This window comes from Lepeophtheirus salmonis, chromosome 1 (assembly GCF_016086655.4).
Source record: "Lepeophtheirus salmonis chromosome 1, UVic_Lsal_1.4, whole genome shotgun sequence".
Taxonomy (NCBI): Eukaryota; Metazoa; Arthropoda; class Copepoda; order Siphonostomatoida; family Caligidae; genus Lepeophtheirus; species Lepeophtheirus salmonis.
The window spans coordinates 43678379-43697056 of NC_052131.2; the positions used below are offsets into that span (position 1 = coordinate 43678379).

At 33.4% G+C, this 18678-nt stretch overlaps 4 protein-coding genes and 1 long non-coding RNA gene across 7 annotated transcripts; 1 reads left to right on the forward strand and 4 right to left on the reverse strand.

The window, feature by feature from the left end:
• Positions 1-128: 128 nt before the first annotated feature.
• Positions 129-766, reverse strand: LOC139907300 (uncharacterized). Its single transcript, XR_011783788.1, has 3 exons — positions 628-766; positions 303-336; positions 129-244 (listed from the first exon to the last, which is right to left on the reverse strand). It is a non-coding gene; the product is annotated as an uncharacterized lncRNA (long non-coding RNA).
• Positions 767-1057: 291 nt separating this feature from the next.
• LOC121130254 (probable ATP-dependent RNA helicase DDX46) lies at positions 1058-4366 on the reverse strand. The gene is given in 3 exon segments (XM_040726018.2): positions 1058-2161; positions 2164-4142; positions 4215-4366. Coding segments are annotated over 3 exon segments (3030 nt in total). The 5' UTR covers positions 4304-4366; the 3' UTR covers positions 1058-1199.
• A 3945-nt stretch (positions 4367-8311) lies between these two features.
• Positions 8312-10320, reverse strand: cathD (cathepsin D). Its single transcript, XM_040726063.2, has 4 exons — positions 9738-10320; positions 9323-9660; positions 9176-9258; positions 8312-8942 (listed from the first exon to the last, which is right to left on the reverse strand). Exons 1-4 carry the CDS (start codon positions 9971-9973, stop codon positions 8445-8447), a joined length of 1155 nt encoding a protein of 384 aa, XP_040581997.1. The 5' UTR covers positions 9974-10320; the 3' UTR covers positions 8312-8444.
• Positions 10321-10399: 79 nt separating this feature from the next.
• Positions 10400-12007, forward strand: nmdyn-D7 (nucleoside diphosphate kinase homolog 7). Its single transcript, XM_040726071.2, has 4 exons — positions 10400-10737; positions 10801-11129; positions 11197-11347; positions 11409-12007. The coding sequence occupies exons 1-4, from the start codon at positions 10633-10635 to the stop codon at positions 11913-11915; spliced, it is 1092 nt and encodes a 363-aa protein (XP_040582005.1). The 5' UTR covers positions 10400-10632; the 3' UTR covers positions 11916-12007.
• On the reverse strand, positions 11912-18583 carry LOC121130275 (choline transporter-like protein 2). Of its 3 annotated transcripts, none has more exons than XM_040726054.2 (9): positions 18403-18583; positions 14734-14954; positions 14599-14666; positions 13742-14539; positions 13469-13662; positions 12981-13405; positions 12471-12723; positions 12267-12412; positions 11912-12205 (listed from the first exon to the last, which is right to left on the reverse strand). In XM_040726054.2, exons 2-9 carry the CDS (start codon positions 14896-14898, stop codon positions 12077-12079), a joined length of 2178 nt encoding a protein of 725 aa, XP_040581988.1. In that variant the 5' UTR covers positions 14899-14954; positions 18403-18583; the 3' UTR covers positions 11912-12076. The 3 variants fall into 3 exon arrangements, with proteins under 3 accessions (XP_040581988.1, XP_040581973.1, XP_040581980.1); XM_040726039.2 differs by lacking the exon at positions 18403-18583 and adding an exon at positions 15435-15589; XM_040726046.2 differs by lacking the exon at positions 18403-18583 and adding an exon at positions 15050-15271.
• Positions 18584-18678: the final 95 nt, after the last annotated feature.

Below are 18678 nucleotides of genomic sequence, written 5' to 3' on the forward strand. Positions count from 1 at the left end.
TAAAATTACTTTATATTTACGAGTAATATAACAGTGAACATTTTGAAATTTATAATTTAGTAATTTTTATTAAAAGGGTCAAAAATGACACCATTAATATATATTTACCATCCAAAGAATATTCAATTATTGCATTATCCTCCTCATAACAAGTACTGCAAATTCTTCATTTAAAATTAACTATTCCATCATTTCACCTTATTTTTGAGTTGGAACTTGTACTAATTCATTATACAAGTTACAACTTGTACAAAATAGCACAACATGTATAGATATATATAATGTACTTCATTCATACTTACGGGCAAAGTACGCTATAATACAGAACACATTCACCTATAAATAATAAGCAAATACTAATTATTATTGATTATTAAAGATGTATTACTTAAAATCAATTATAATCATAACTGATTATGATTAGGAATTTCATTAAACATAAGAAGACATAAATCTTTTCATTAAAGAAAGCTTCCATCATAATTCGATAATATAATAGCATACAATATATTATATATATTATAAATGATCATTTGTGTGTTAAGTCACGTTTGATACTTTTTCTTTGACTGCGGTTGTCTATTAGTATAAAAATAGAATATGAATGCCAAGCTATAAGGTACAAACCGAATGTGGACTATCATAGTAGCAAATGTGTAGAACTATGGGTTGGTATTAATGGAGCCTTCTTGGAAATGGATAAATAACTGTAACTCTCCTTAATGAAACAACAACCTCTGGAGTGTTGCAATCCAGACCTGTAAAAGTATGAATGCGTTAATGGTACTAAATATAGTCACTCATATAACATTGATACAATATAAGAAATTCCTTGTTGCTTAGTTACTAGGTAGGAGTGTCAGTTTAAGAGTGAAAATTGATTATTTCTTTATTTTATTTCTTTCTAAAGAATGCCAGTTAATATTACTTAAAAAAATTATTATACTTAAAGTAGTACAAACAAGTATGTGGCGTGTTAAGGTAAATCCATGATATGCGACCTATTCTTGGGAGTAAAACCGAAATATTATACATATTACACTAACCAAATAAAATATTTACAAATGAAAACATATTTTATTATGATGACACGACTATCAAATAATATGGATTTAACAATGTATGTATGTATATAAAACTCTTAGAGGATTCGTACAAATAATGAAATGATGACAATACTGTCTATAATGGTAAATAATTCAAAGGACCTTATACCGTCCTTTATTAATGTGTTGAATCCCAGATGTTTGTATTTTAAGGAGCTCCTCTTTCAAAAGACGTGTAATTTCAACTTTGGCCTTTTGAACAGAGAGTTCACTAGTGCTTTCGATAGCAAGGAAAAGCTTTCTTTCTCCCTCGGGTATGGGTTTCCCAGTGGGAAAATAGGTACCGCGAACCGTAATACCAGCGTCACTGTATTCACTTATTTGTGCAAGGGCCTCCTTTGAGGCAACCTTCCATCTTGCTTGTTGTGGGAAATCATTGATGACAAGTTCCTCTTCGTATTTCTTAAACGCGGTTCCTTCAGCAGGAGAAGCATCCTCCGAAGGCTGGTAGTTGAGCTTAGCATTGATTTTGGAAGCAATATGATCTGCTACAGTCTTTGCAGTAATAATGGGCTTACTCTGCGTTCCCATCATAAAGGAGCTCGTTGTATTGCTCGTATCGGATCCATTCTTTGCGTTTGCCTTCAGATTTATTTTGGAGGCTAATCTCTTAGCTAATTCAAGTTTATCCGCTGCGCCACTTGAGGCTCCATTACCTGATTTAATATCAACACCCCCTGCGATTTGAACACCCATGACAATGCCAGTAGTTGTTGCACCAGAAGCAGACACATTTTTTACGGTGCGCTTAGGGTTGAGAAGTTGCTCAATTTGTTGTTCGATTTCTTGTTCTACATCCTCATCGTCTGAGTCTTGCAAGCCAAATGCAGCTTTTTGAAACTTTTTCTTTTCAGTCGTGTAAGTTGCTTCTGTTTCGTCAAACTTGAAGCCGGATCCTCCAAAACCTCCTGATCCAGTTTTAATCACTTTACCCTCCAAAGCAGACTTTATTTTATACTTTTCCCACAAATCCTTCAAAGGCGCCGGAACTACAGCATCAGAGAGTTCCATCGCTTTTATCACTTCACCAGCATAACGACCCTGTTCTGGTGTTAAAAGGTAGCTGCAAATCCACTATTTCCGGCGCGACCAGTTCTTCCACATCTGTGAACATAGTCTTCATAGTGGTTTGGACAATCATAATTCACAACAAGTACGAGCTCTTTCACATCCAGACCTCTAGCAGCAACAGACGTAGCAACTAATATCTTTACCTTCCCATTTTTGAAATTCGTAATAATCGAATCTCGATCATACTGATCAACACCACCATGGAGGGATGCACAGGATGTGTAGGAAGCACTCATGAGGTCTTTAAGAAGAGAATCTGCGTGTTCTTGTTTGTCCACAAAAATGATGATGAGTCCTTCTGAACTTCGTTGCCCTAAAAGTTCCAGCAATTTCAAAAATTTATGTTCTTCTTCTAAAACGTAAACGGATTGATCAATATCTTTACAGACAACGGATCTGCCTCCAACAGTCACTTCCACAGGCTTACACAAAATTCTCCGGGCCAAAGCCTCCATTTGACGAGGGAAAGTGGCACTAAACATAACCATTTGTTTATCAGGGCGGCAATTATCGATGATACGACTAACTTGAGGCTCGAACCCCATGTCAAACATTCTATCTGCTTCGTCCAAAACAACATAAGTGATTCTTCTACAATTGGTGACTCGCCCACTATTTGCTGCCAACATGTCAATCATTCGTCCTGGAGTACACACAATAATTTCTGCGCCTCGTTTCAACTCTGCAATTTGCTCGGAAATGCCAGTCCCTCCATAAACACAGACAGAACGAGCTCCTTTAATTGCTTTACTAAATTTCTTTATTTCTTTACCAATTTGCATACACAGCTCACGCGTGGGTGTCATAATGATGGCAATGGGGCCATCACCTTCCTCTAACTCTGGCTGTGCCATAATATGGCGAAACAAAGGAAGAAGGAAGGCTAATGTTTTACCTGATCCCGTTTTAGCGATGCCAATCATATCTCTACCACTCATAATGATAGGAATTGCTTGAGTCTGAATAGGAGTTGGTTTTTCGTATCCATTACGTTTTAAAAGATCTAAAATCCGTTGACTCACTCCAGCATGCGTCCAATTTTTAATTGGCTTAGGAGCATTTTTCCCTTTCACTTTAATGCCTTCTAACTCCAATCTATAAACTTCAACTTCATCTGAAGTCATTTTCGTAAGTTCAGGGACTTCCCGATAAAAGTTTTTAACAAATGGTTGATACGCGATATCACGATGATCAATTTTAGTAAGTTCTTTTCTTCCTTTTTTAGCAAGTTGGCTCATGGCGTCATCAAGATTATCTTCATCATCCTCACTGGAATACTCTAGACCATCTTGGTTCTGTTCAATCAATTCTCCTCTTTTAGCGTTTCCCCCCGCACCCCTCTTTTTGGCAACGCCTGTCATAATTACTACACCCCCACTTCCCTTTTCCGTCTTAGTTCCTTTTACACCTTTCAATTTACGAACTTCCTTGTTGACTTCCTTCATATAGGACTCCAAAGGATCATCTTCTTCTTCTTCTTCCTCCTCCTCCTCCTCTTCCTCTTCCTTTGCCTTGTGTTCAGCATTTTCATCTTTGGATGACTTAGGCATAGATTCATCCTCCTCATCATCCGTGTCATCTTCGAGAGACCACATTTTAGCTGATGTGGAGCTCTTTTCAACTACCTCTTTGGAAGGACCAGCGGCCAATTCTTTTTTCCTCTTTTCAGCTCTCCATTTCTCAATCCTTTCTCGTCGTTTTTGCATTTCTAATTCCAACTTTTTTTGTTCTTCCTCTTTATCTAAAACCTTAGGAGCTAGAAATGTGTTTGAGTTGTTGGCTGAGGAATTGGAGAATAGGGTCACATCATTATTGGTTCCATCAGAGGATTCAACAACAGGGTCTGACCTTTGTTTGTCTCTAGATCTTGAACGCTTACGACGATCCGATATGGGAGATCTATCTCTACGATCTCGAGAGCGATGTCGACGCCGATCTCGACTTCGGTCTCTTTCTCGGCGATCTCTGTAAACAGTTAGAGTCCAATAATTATTAAAAATCCATTCACTTTTTAGTTAAATCATTTAAGTTACAAACCTTGGAGATCTACGTCTATACGATTTCTCTCTCCGTCTCTCGGGACTTGAAGATGGACTTCGACGATGCCTTCGGCTCTCCTTACCCATACTATATAATATTTCAAACTTAGAACCCAATAAATCGAGTAATTAATATTAATAAATATAAAATAAATAATAATACTATAATAATTTTATTTATTACTAGCAATCCGTGGAAATTATGTTGATATCATAACAAATAATAATAATGTTATGCTCATTGAGTGACGTCAGAGTTTAACAAACGTAGCAACAAACAAACACACTTATTGAACGTTCAGCCAATGAGTTCTATTGATATCTGGAGTGGATCTGGGATTCAATTAAGATTATTATATTCCGAGAATGGACCTAAGGCTGTCATTCACCCTCATGTAAGGGAAAGTGTATTTTGTATGCTTAAATATCGAATGGCAAAACTTAATTGAGTTTGTATAATATCCCTCCCCTGTTAATTCATCAGCATCAGTGAATCAATCTGAAATCTTGTGTTACAATTAATATCTTATCCCCGAAGACCACATTTTTTGAACTGAAATAACTTGCATAGAGTAAGTGTTTTAACCTGGGACTGCTACAGATATTACCTTTAACATTTTTCTAAAAGTCAATTACAAAAATGAAGCTTAAATTGAACATTTTATGCGTTAAAGTTGGGAATCATCTTTTGGACAAAGTATGTTCAGTATAAAAAACGATCTTTAATATATAATAAAGAAAGAGATAGGAGAAAAGGATGATTAGTATTATATAAGAAAGTATCGTGTCTGTATCATTTTCATTTCTTCGCAGGGTATTATTAATTAATTTTGCTTCTTATAATAGTAGCATATTTAGTATTGTACCGGGAGAAATAAATTCACACTAAGATGAAGTTAGTGTATTAGTTTCATATTCACTCATCTTGGTGACTGAATTAAATGTGATACTTCCAGTATACTTAGTTCTTAAGTTAATATTTTTCTATTTTCTTCTAATATACTTATAATTTTTTATGTTAGAACCATTGAAATGTTTTAATTGAAAATTAATCTTATTTTCATACTATACCTTAGTAGGTATAGAAGAAAAAGAAGATGAAGCATAAATGTGAAAATAAAAATATCATTACTTTGTAACCACTAATCCAATTGTTTCAAATACATATATTCATTTCCTAATTCTAAGTTTACTATGGAAGAATCTCAAGCCAATATATTGTTTTACACATCCAGGGACATAGCCTCTTCTATCATTAAGTTTTTCAAAATTAAAGATTGCGAATGCACAACCTCTTTGATTTTTGGGAAATCAATAACATATAGTCTTGAATTCTCGAGCGAAAATCGAGATTTCATCAAAACTTTTCGAGATAGTGTTAATAAGGGTGGTCTTAAAAGGGTTTAAGATTGATTATATTTAACTACGTTACATTCTAGTCAGCTTTACAATATGATATTCTCAGCGACCGAAACTCGACAAATTTTATTCACCTCGACAAATCCAAGACGATGCTTTACAGAGCTATTTGTCTATTAATTTGAAACGAGAGATTCCTATCTTCTTATTGGGCATCATTTTGCTATTTATATTGCTTAATTTGGATTTAAATACTTTAAAATATATATCAAAAATCTCATAAATGAAGCTAATAGTAGCATACACTCGTGTAAAAAAAAGGTCAAATTCTCTTCGTGCAATTTTCAGAAAAATTATTAAGTTATCTTCTAAACCTTAAATTTTCATTTTGTTTCGTTTAATTAAGGATTTACTCTCAAAAAAGTTCATATCTTAAAATAATAATACATTTTATAATATATATATATATACAGGGTGGCCCATCTAGGGGTTGCAGTTTAAACTACCACTTTTTTGACGTCAAACAGCTGTAGTAACATTCTCATTGTGTCTAATAGTTTGTTAAAGGTCTCTTGTTTACGAAATGGTTAAGTTTACGCTCGAAGAAAAGTGGGAAATACTGAAGACTTACTTCCAAAATGGAGAGTCTTCAAACGAAACTGCAAGATAATTACGCACGAAATTCGGTCGAAATAAAGCGCCTTCCAGGCAGTTTGTGGATAAATTTGTGAAGCGTGTGCGCGAAACTGGTTCTTTAATGGATAAAACAACGCGTTCCCGTGTTCGTTCAGTGTGCTCAATTGAAAACATTGCTGCTGTTGACCGAAAGTGTAAGTGAAAACCCATCGACATCAACTCGACACCGTTCGCAGGAATTGGGAATTTCTCGCACGTCTCTGCAACGAATTTTGACGAAAGACCTCGGCCTGAAAGAAAACCAGGATAAAATATAAATATGTAGTAACTTATAATTTTGAACGTCGGTATCTATGTCATTAATGAGTATTTTTAAAATAACTAATAATTAAATACAAAAACTGCTATAGGAAACATTTATTAATAATCTTTATTAGTGTGGAAATCCTAAATCTTCATGGGGGTAATATTTCAATATAGTGATAACCAATTAAATTTTTTAGAAGATGATTAAGACTAAATAAGTTTCGAAATTGCAAGTCTACAGAACGAGGTCACTTATAATTTGTTATCAAATAATCACTTAGTACTCAACAATTCACAAAATCTATTTATGCAGATATCAGCAAAATATAATAAGCATTGCTTACAAAAGTATAAAGAAAAAAGGCTGCATATTCATTAAGAGTCTAAAATTGACTTCTACTTTTTCCCAAGGGATTTCTGCCATATATACATACAGGAAATGGAAGGATTCTAAACAATGAAATATTTTTCTCAGAATAAGAGACGAAAAAAAAAAGTCGACATTGCAAGGAACAGGCTTCAAGAGTTTCAACGAAGGAGCTGTGGATGAGAAATGATAACTCCTTGTTCCTCACTGAGAAATTTATTCGGGAATTATTTCTTTTTGTGGAACTCTCCAGTTCCAAAAAACTATTTATATGTAATATCACAATAGAATATGCTTCGTACACCAAAATATCGAGACACATTATCTTTACGAGTCTATAATTCTCTTGCACTTATTTTCCAATGACAAAAGAGACTCAGTAGTTTTGAAGTGTCCAGGTTATATAATTATCCGTAAAGTCCGTATATCACTAAGTCCAGCTTATATATGGAATTGATATAAATGTGATTGAGATGAGTGGTTTCTCCGTTACATACATCAAGAACACTAAAGGGCTCTTATTAATTAAATAGTTTTCTTAGAGAAGGAGACGAAGCAGAGTTGACCTTCCAATAATTTCAAAAAAGGACCTGTAGATGGAGGAAGAGAACTCTCTCTCTTTATTCCTCACTGGGTCTTTCTGTCGTTTAATGGAACTCCTTAATTCTTATATGTAGAAGTACACGATGATTCCGTAGAAGATCTTGAGGAATTTATGTAAAGAGATTAGACACAATGATTAACGAGATCAGAAGTCACTATCATTGACTTTGACATTAAGATACACTTGCACAATTAACGATCCTTCCATTAAAAGAGATGAGATCCAACGAGTGAAGAACTAGTTCAGTCAAGATATATCCCCTTAAGAGTCGAGATCTGAAGGCGTGTGAATTAGATATTCCTATCAACGGGAAGGATGGCTCGATGTGGATCCATATATCCGATTGCTACGTAGGAGAGATACATCCAAATGACTATGAATGAAATGTCTTTCCACGTAGTTCCAACTCCTCACTTCTCTCCTTCTGCTAACTGATGTGTAATGGAATTCAAAGTCGTCCCTACTAGGGTCTATAAGTTTTTTCTGTCAAAAAGAAGTTTTAAGTCCCCTTTATATAGTCCCAGCCTTAGCTACTGCTAGGCCTAGTGTTTATTTAGTATTTACTCATTCGGTTTTATGATAGGTTAATTGCCGTTTTAAGTATAGATAATGATGAAATGAAAATGAACTAATATTGTACAAAGTCAATTAGATTTGCCATTTGATTTTTAACCATAAAAAATACACTCCCCCCTAGATGAGGCTTAGTGATTGAGCCTTGGTCCGCTCCAGATATAAATATAACTCATTGTTTCAGCTTTCAAATTTATTTAAAAGTTTAAATTTTAAACATTTAAAATTGGAAGGGATTATTTCAGGTCCATTGACTATTTCTATTCATTTATTTCTTCAGTCTAATCATTAAAATAAAATATTAATTTACTACACAAATATGTAATTTGTATATTCGAAATTTAACAATAAGCTGAGTACTACAATTTAGAAATTAATAATTATTATTTAGACTGAGCAAATCCAACTCTATCCTTTCCCATATCAAATACGGTATAATATCTTCCAATAAAAACATCCCCTAGAATCCAAATGGGACCCATTGGTTCAGGTACATCCAATCCCATGAATCCAGAGAGACAGACAGTCTTTCCGAATTGAGTAATTTGCATAACATAGTCTTCACCGGAGAGAACAAATTCCTCTCCTCCGATCGTGAAGGTTATGGGTGGTAAATTAGGGATATCTTCACAGTTAAACATGTACTCTCCATTAATAATGGGCGTGCCACCCAAAAGCTGATTTAGAGCATTGACTTCTATTGATGGACCAGCAATGAGACTAGTTCCTGTATCAGCAATAGCTTGACATCCATTTTGGCAAAAACTCTTGGAATTAACCTCCATTTTGTCCATTTTAAATTGCCAATATCCTTTCTTCGTAACTGGAATATAAGTGATGTTTCCCTTGTAATGATCCGGATCGGATCCACCAAATATAATCTAGTGGTAAAAAAGTAATATTTGAGATTTTTTATTTAATAAATACAAGGATAGAGTATATTATAATTAATATATTCAATTATTACTTATTAAGAGTCAATATTTGAAAAAATTTAATACTTTACTCAACAACCCAATTAAGAAATTGAGTATGAAATGAAGAAATTATAATTAATCCCAGCAGATTTTCGTCATTATTATTTAAATAATGACTTAATTAAGATTCTACTTACCTCGCCTCCTACTTTTGCGTCTGGATTTCTATTCAAATAAAAACTGAAGATGGGCTCTTGGATTAACCCCTGCTTGAACATATCTAGGTGGAATGCAATTTTGTTTATGAAATATGTTTTCAATATCTTAAAAAACACTCCACTTACTGTAGAATGGAGGAACAACTCCGTCCACAGCAATATTAGAGTAGCCCATACCAAGAATACCATCAAACTTGGCAGCAACAAACGCCATACCAGGCTCACTCATGGCCTCTCCAAATGTTTGAGACCCGATTTCCACTCCACCCATAGATACGGAATCTGAAGAAAGAAATCCCGAAAGACTTCCGGAACCGTATTGAATGGCAAACTCTGTGCCGTTAGCAACATAGGTTGAAGATTTGGAATGATCATATTTGTGATGCAATAAACAAGCAATATTCGTAATATGGCAGGATTTACTTGGAATCCAGAGATTGCTGGATCCTGTGTCGAAAATAACTCTAAAAATATCCAATAATTAAAAAATATAATATGTGTATAAGTTAAGGGAAATAACTAATAGGTAATAACTCCTGACTTAAAGGATTGTGGAGGAGATCCTATTGTGATTGGACCATAGTATTGAGCATCCAAGTAGTTTGATAAGGGTTCTGGATGAGCTCCGACAGTGTTCCATCTTTTACGAATGAGTTGAATGGAGGAGCCAACTTCATAGAAATGTTTCCGAGCGGATTGAAATTTATGTACAGGAACTCGAACCAATCCAGCGGATAGTCCAAAAAGGAAAAGCAATCCCCACAAAGCGAACTTCATTCTGAGGAGTTAATTTTGAGACTGAGGGAGACAAAGGATGTTTTCAAAAATTATACAAAATATCCTGTTTTTTGGTAAATATATCTATATAATATACAAATTTTGTTTTCATCGACGATTTCCGTTCGATAGAAGAAAAAATAAAATAAAAACAATAATGAACTTTAAACCCGTATTGAATGACTCTTCTTGAAATACTATAACATATTTTATGACAACAAAAACATAGGAAAAGTAAGGCAATGATTAAAAATTATAATTATAGAGAGCTTCCAATCACACAAAAAATACCAACACAAAAGTCCCTTGTTACTCAATTGATTATTATGCAATGTGTGAGCTATAGCATTAATTAATTTGTATTATTCATCAAAATTATATAATATTAAAATTCAACATTGATTCACTCAATATTATATGACTTCCAATATCAATAGTGATACTTAATTGAATTGAGATAAAATTTACATTATAATCCAGATTTTGTTTATAAATTCAAATTTAAAACCACAATATTTCGTAACATTTATATCTCTTCCAAACCTCTCAAATACATTTCATAAATAATATTTATACACCCCGATATACTTATGGTCATCGATTAACAGAAGGAGGGAAAATCGATACTTCATAGAATTAAATTCATAACTGAATGAATCATGAAGGATGACTTTGTGTTCGAAGTGCATTGGTATGATAGCAATAGTGAGCAAACCCGTAAATTCCTTCTGACATTTTATCCGGGAGATAATTCAGTGGAAATGGTATAAAATCCTTACATAATATAATTATACATCATTAAGTAATCGAATTTATTTCTTCCTCAGTTTGATCCCAAAATCCGTAAAATATTCCTGAAAAGGATTCATTGCTCTGGTGTGGACGCAAAGGACTTTTATATCGGGAATAGTGTTGTTATATTTTCACGACGACTCCAAATCGTTGACTATGGAAGTGAAGCAACACGGATACGACTAAACTCACACTCTGAAACAACTATTGCTGTTATCCGTCCTGGAGGAATATCCTCCCTTGGAGACATCCTTAAAGACATTGATACATGTGGCTATACTTTAGGAAAAGCAAGAATGGTGCAACTTGACTCTCAATGTGCAAGAGAGTTCATTTTCTCTAAGAGGGAGGATGAAGATTTCGAGTGAGTATATATCTGCATAAACATTGTGAGCGTTAATCCATGTATATTCATACAAATACTTTTTCAGAGAAATTATTGAAGAACTAACATCAGGGCCCATTATTGCTCTTGAAATCATGGGGGAAAAGGTGGTTTGTGGTTGGAGATCTCACATAGAGTCGGATTCAAAGCACAAATTGAACTTTGTACAATTCGACTCCACTCAGAATGTTTCTAAAGTATAGAATAACTATTTTTATTATTAAATAATTAAACAGACAAAAACGAATCGTTCTTTAGGATCTTGAGTTTTTCTTCTCTAATCCTTATCGGGCAAAATCAAGTGCCAATTGTCGGAACTCAACATGTTGCATCATAAAGCCTCATGCGATCAAAGAGGGTCAACTAAGTTCCATTATTCAGGACATTCAAAGCCATGAACATTTCAAAATTACTGCTTTGGAATCATTTCATCTTCGATATGCAAATGCAGAAGAGTTTTTCGAAATTTACAAGGGTATTGTTGAGGACTATTCAGGGATGGTGAAAGAGCTTTCTTCAGGAAGATGCATTGCTCTAGAAATAAGCGATACACGTAGTAATTTAAACGAAAACAATACAGAGGTTGTGAGTCGTTTCCGAGAAATTGTGGGTCCCTCGGATCCAACTCTTTGTAAAACTCTAAGACCCCATTCCCTTAGAGCGAAATATGGTCGCAGTAAGGATCATAATGCAGTTCATTGTACAGATTTACCCGAGGACGGTGTATTAGAATTAGAATATTTCTTTCAAATACTCCAGCATTAGAAATATAAATTTCTATATTTGTACTAATGATAAATCTTCTACATACTGAGTATACAAACTATTAAAAGGAATATATGAATAAGCGTTTTTCACATCGAGTAATCTATTATATTCATTTGTTAAAAGCTCTTGATGTCTTAAGTTCACACGAATGAGTTTCCTCATTCAGATTTGGTCGTAGATTTTGGTGCAGGTGAAACTTTTTTACTTTTTGAGTAACCAAGGATTTTTTTGAGGTTTTTTGACATGTAGTAGGGTTTCTCAGGAGTTCCATCGTGTCTCTCAATATCCTAAATTAAAAGTAATTAATAATTGTATATCATAGACACCCTATATCAATGATACAATTACCTCAAGAAAACACAGGAATAGAGTGTCCACAGCCATTTCATAGACCCCGAAAAATGAATCAGCAATGAAAAAAGTTCCGATCAATATAATACTGATAGGAAGGAGGGGATAGTTGAGTTGAGGAAGAATAAGGAATGTTATTTTACCTAAACATAATATTATATTTAAATAATTTTGTTGCTCAAAATAAGTCAAAATATGTACCCGAAAACACAAAGAATGTCCCAATGCCCACAATTCCCACGATGAACATTTTACTCAGAAGGAGAATAAAGTCCGTGACGGAATCAAGAACAATGACTCGAACCGCATTTCTCATAAGAAGTGAGAAAGCTTCTCTCGCAGATGAGCAAAAGTTATATCCATAGATTGCAGTCATTATATATGCATTTCGGTTTAAAAATCTCATAAACTTCTCAAGACACCAGAAACAACATTTGCAACAGCAGAGTATAGCCTAATTATATATTTAAAAAAAAACATTAGTCTGCCAAAAACACTGTTTATACTAAGACAGTTTTATCGTGAGGTAAGTCTGAGTTAGACAAAACGTGGGGCCCTTTTATTCACAATATCAAGGAGACAGTAGCTCACCCCCCCAAAAAAAAAAAAAAAAGTATTCCAAAATGCACGATTTGCATCCTATTTTTAAGTTTAATAGTACTCATGCACTCCCCTTCCTCTTAAAACTGGCACTGCATTTATGTTACAAACCTTGACAACTGGATTATCTTGATGATACTGCTTCAGTTTCTCTTCAACCCTTTCTAACATTACTCGAATAAAACGAATGATGGCGATGATTAAAGAACCAAATGCAAGAGTACCCAGATGATATCGAAATGTTCGATACGAGCTCGATAATAAAGGAGTTGAAGGTACGTCTCTCTTTTTATCAAATGCCCAATACCATGAAGCAAACGCACCAGCCAATATCATTTGCCCCATAGCTGATATAAAGAACAGACCCCAGAATAATCCAAAAAGATTGATAAGTTGAAGTATATTTGCCACATCCGTTGGGCCATATCGAAAAAATTCACATCGAGATAGTTTACAGTCAGGGCTACTGCTGCAGTTAAATATTTCTATATGGCACGAATCCCCAGTCTTGAAAGGAACTTTTCCATTCATGCAATCTAGGTATAAGGAATCTTAGTATTCGTATCTAACTAGCTATATTTAAAAATAATCATTATTACCTGCACATGTGTCACCATTTAAGTTAACTCGATACTGAGCTTCTCCAGAAGATGCAAAAAACATTGCAACAATTATGAACCAAAAAATGACGACGAGTTCACCAAAAAATGGTAAAATCGGATACCATAATGTACTCATCATACCTCCAACAGCTTTAGAAGCTTCTTCTATTAACTCAATAGCAATGGCTATCCTAGAAAACGAAGATTAGACTTGGGAAATGAATATATATATATATGTAGGTATGTATAGTACTATACCGATAAACTTACCTCGTTCTTAGAATAATGAGTAACAGAACAAGTACGATTACAATAACTGAGCTTACAATCAAAATCCCTAACCAGAGCTTTGGATTGTGAGTTATTTCAGCAAATCTGCTTTCAAATCCAAGATCAAATTCATAATCAGATGTGTATACAAAGTCTTTTAATTCGGCATATTTAAAGTAAGAAAATACTGCACATCCAACAAGAGAAGCTAGTGATAGCACAAGTGTTGTCCAAATCATAACTTTGGCTGTAAATCTCATGAGAGTAATCCACAGTAATGCAATAGCCATGGCAAATACAAGACCCAAAATAATGACCCAATAAGTATTCGATAAATCATTAAACGCTTTTTCAGAAATCTCTTTTAAATTTAAAATATCTGCAACGCTCCGGAGAGCCTTAAAAAGCTTTTCCCCCGTGATGGCCGTATTATCCATAGTTTCATCGGTGTCAAAAATAACTGTATTATTGTGCACTTCTTCGTTATTCATGGAATGAAAACTTGGAATACAACGTCCAAGAAGGGGTTTACTCGTGAGAACCCAAGAGGGACAAAGTCGGTTTCTAATTAGTTCCTTCCCATTTTCCCTATCATTCTCAAAATCTTCCTTCTTGGCTCGAATACTACAATAAGGTCGCATTTTATCACGTACGTCTCTAATTTTAGCTTCCGCCCAAAAGCTCATTATTGTTGACGGACATTCTGCAACACATACTTGAGGTGTAGGGCAACCCGATGTCAACGCACTTGGACGTAAACATTCCATCAGATTGAAGAAAAGTAAATGTGGCCGTCCCCTAATAAGGAGACCAATAGAATAAGACAACTACTAAATGATAATTAATTTAATAATTACTCGTTGTTTTGACGACCGCATATTTCACCATTTGAATCGGAGGGATAAATGAGCTTAGTAGGATTTCCCTATAAAAGGCACATAATAAAGAAAAGATTTAATTTCCTCCCCCGCCCTCAAATATCAAAACCATACCCATGTGAAAGAAAGTAGTCCAATGCCAATCCAACAGGTAATGAAAACAATTAATAGAAGTAAGCAAATGACATCAGTGCAAGAGCGTTTCTTGATGGGTCCCTTAAAAGTGGGTTCATATTTTTTCGGACTTCCGTATAATTTAGTCAACTCCTCTTCCTCCATATCGTTGCCACTCTATGTTTATATTATATATCCGTCACAACTTTGGCACAAGGAAACTGAAAAGTAAATAACGCAATGAGGACGAGTATTGACGAGTAAAAAGTACTAATAGATACTATTATATTATTTATTTAATTATTCATGAACTAACATAATTTTTTTTGATAGATAGTGATATTGCTTATTAGTGGAATTGTAGTCATAGAGACCACAGGCTCTTTTTTACTTTTAATTAATTAGGGATTTTTAATTATATGTTATTTCGTATAAGGAACCCTTTAGCTATCTTAGAAAATAAATATATAATTATTCATTCTGATATCATTAGATAAGAGTAAAATTGTTCTCTTTACGGAAAACGCTTCTCAATGATAACTTGTGAGAAAGTTAAAAAAAATTAATGTTGATAAGCTTTAAGAGTTTCCTGTTGGCTGTTAGCATATATCCCTTTATTATATGTAAATAATATTTATTCTAGGTCATTTTAAAGTAATCAAAATGTTATTTTGTGTGTTAAATTGTAATTTGTAACATACCATCAAAGAATTAAAAAAACTTGCAGACCGCGCAACTGATAACGTTTCAAGCGTGCTTCAAATGACTGACAATATTCTTCGGAATTCAAACAAAATCTACATCAATCGTGAGAAGAAGAGGGCTGCTAGAGAAGAAGAAATAGAATAAAGAGAGCAAGCAGCAAGGAATAATAATTTTATCAAGAACTACTACAGTACACAAAACATGCCCTCTTCTCGTAGTATATAATATTAAAAAAAACCGCCACTTTAGAGGAGGAATGCAACTACCTCTTCTCAATCTTCATCTTACATCGTTATATCAAATATTGAATGAGGGCATCTATACAATAATTGAGACACACTCCAAGATCCAATATATTATTTACTTAAGTCAATTATGGCTGCCTTTCCACTTTAAGACCAAAGAAGACAAATACATATTATTCTGTATAAAGAATACAAAAGCGTATAATGTACGCAAAAAACGAGGAAGAACAAAGGTTATTGTTCTTATGGAAAAATCCCTTTAGTTTATATAGGAATGTTATTATTATAACAGATATTATTATAAATATAATTATAAAATAGAAAAAATGTAAGTCATTTCCAATCCACTAGGTAATTTGAGCCCTTCTAACTCCTTTTAACGATATTTTACCTTAATTCATTATTGCCTCCATTATACAACGTTTTATACCGATGTATATGAGCTGTTAATAATATAATAAATATACTAGGGTCATTTCATATAAAAAATGTACACTTTTTTAAATTTTTTCCTGATTAATTTGATCAAAAATGATCTAGAACAGGAATTATCAGCCTTTTTTTGTGATGTACAACTTGTAAAATATTTATTTAACCCAAGTACCCCCTTACCAGAACAAAGCATTTTTAGATTCAGTGATGTACAACTTGTAAAATATTCTTTCAAAATCTCAAGTACCCCTTGAAGTGCTTCCAAGTACCCCAAGGGGCACACGTATCCCCATTTGAGATCCACTGGTCTAGAATACCCTTGCGTTTTGGATTGTAGTTCATAAAACACCCATTTGATGGATGCATATAATCATTTGATAGCGATTGAGTTATGCAACTAAATACTTTAAACATTTTTTGTTTATTCTGTTAAAAAAGATTGGTTGACCTAGACTATATTTTTTTTACCTTAATATCTTAAACATCAAATCATCTGAAATCATGAAAGCTGGGATCTAATAAAGGTTATTCTTCATTATATCCCAGGCAGGATAAAGTTAGTGCGAAGAAAAATCCTCTGATAATTATTATAAAACTTTTATCAGAACAAGATCAAATTAACATATCGCTTTAGGAAAAAAAAAGATTAGAGTGGGGGGTCTATGGGATTGAGAGATAAGAGAGGTTTAAGTTGTTCATTCAATATATAAAATTAAACAATAAAATTTCACGTCTAATGATTTTTAAAAGGTTTAATGGTGATACAGTTAGGTAAATCCTGTGTTTTTAAAGCAATTTACGTGTAATTCATTCTCAAAAATAATATATTTCAATTATTGGAAAAAAAATGTTGGACTTTTTTTTAAATATTCCTCATTTTTAATTTAATTTTTATTTTGATGAAAATTGACATGACCTAAAAAAATCGGGCATATTATGAATTTATCAAAAGTCCCTGGACAATCCGGATAGGAATTAAAAAAAGGACGATATTCTATTATATATGAATATTGAATATACATAGTCTCATAGAATATTCAATGTTAAGGGAGCTTCTATAATAAAATAATATATCAATGCTTTTAAAGTGTTAATCCCATACGTAATCTTTGCTAATCAGCAAAAAAATCCCTTTAGCTGATAAGGCAATTTCACCATGCATGGAGAGAATTAATTAATTACCTAGGTTTTTTAATCAAAACAGTGACTAAAAACTATACAACCCTGTTTACGTACAGATTCACGTATTTAAAAATGTTTTGTAGAGTAGTGTATCTCAAAGTGTGTGCCGCGGCAAGCTGGGACTCCCTCTGACTGTCTCAGGGGAGCCTCCAAAAAATAAGCCATAAGAACATTTAATTTTTTAGATCAGTGACGGTTTTAGGAGTTAAGGAAGGGGATTGTGACATAAAAAAATTTAAGAACACCTAAATATTAATATTTTGGATCTTGCTTATTTTAGACTTTTTTCAATATTTTTATTTTGGACATCCTTATATTAATTTGACTTTTATTTCAAGTCGAATTAAAATTGTATTAACCCATAATGTACTTATAATTAAAGAGTCTACGGACGCTCTGAACAGGATGTTAAAAGATAACATGTCGGAGGGGAGGGGGAAAGACGACTAATGGTCACCCCATTTAATTTAACACTTTTTTTTTGCGAAATATGTAGGATATGTTTCCACCACTCATATGTCTATATAAGCAACATTAACCTTTCTGACTTCATATCTCAAAATCTGAAATATCTCGACGGGATTCTTAGAATTCAAGAGTTTGAGTTGAAAACTGCCAATAAAGTAGCAACTGATAGATATCAGAGTAGATAAATAAGATTTGGAGACATGGAACTGGTTAGGTTTTGTATATCAGTGGAAAATAAGTACACAGTGGCTTCAAATAGCGCTGCTCTTATTCTGCTATCAATATCACCCCCCAACTTATAAGATAATTAATTATCTGTGTAAACTGATCTTTTTAAGGTCTAATACATGGTAAGTATTGATTACTTAAGTATGCAAATGACTCCTCTATGTGATAATGATAATTTATAATTACCATTCAGGGAATTATATATATACTAATATGAGTAAACAACTCTCTTGCCCTATTGGGGACATTTGCATAGTTATTTTTCATCATTTTTTATACAGGGGTGCTCTGATTGGAAAAAAATTGAGAAACACTGTTATATAGTAAAACAGTATCATTATAAAAATAAACGTACAAGGACTACATAAATATATTTTAATTACTATTTTTAAATCTGAAGGTTGCTTACTTAGTAAATAAATCTTGTACCAAGGCACTTAAGATTTAAACTGTATTTCTCAAAAGCTTTACATTACTTTGAGGATGAAACTATGAATTACATATTATTTACATGGATATTATGTAATATGTAATTGTATTGAACAACATAATTGAAGACAAAATTCGTTTATATTACCATTAACAACTGCAAGTAGCTTAGTTTTACAGCCCGCTATGTAGTCAGTCAAGTTTTGTATATAAGTATATTATACTCAGCTTTTTGTATTACATATTAAATTTACTT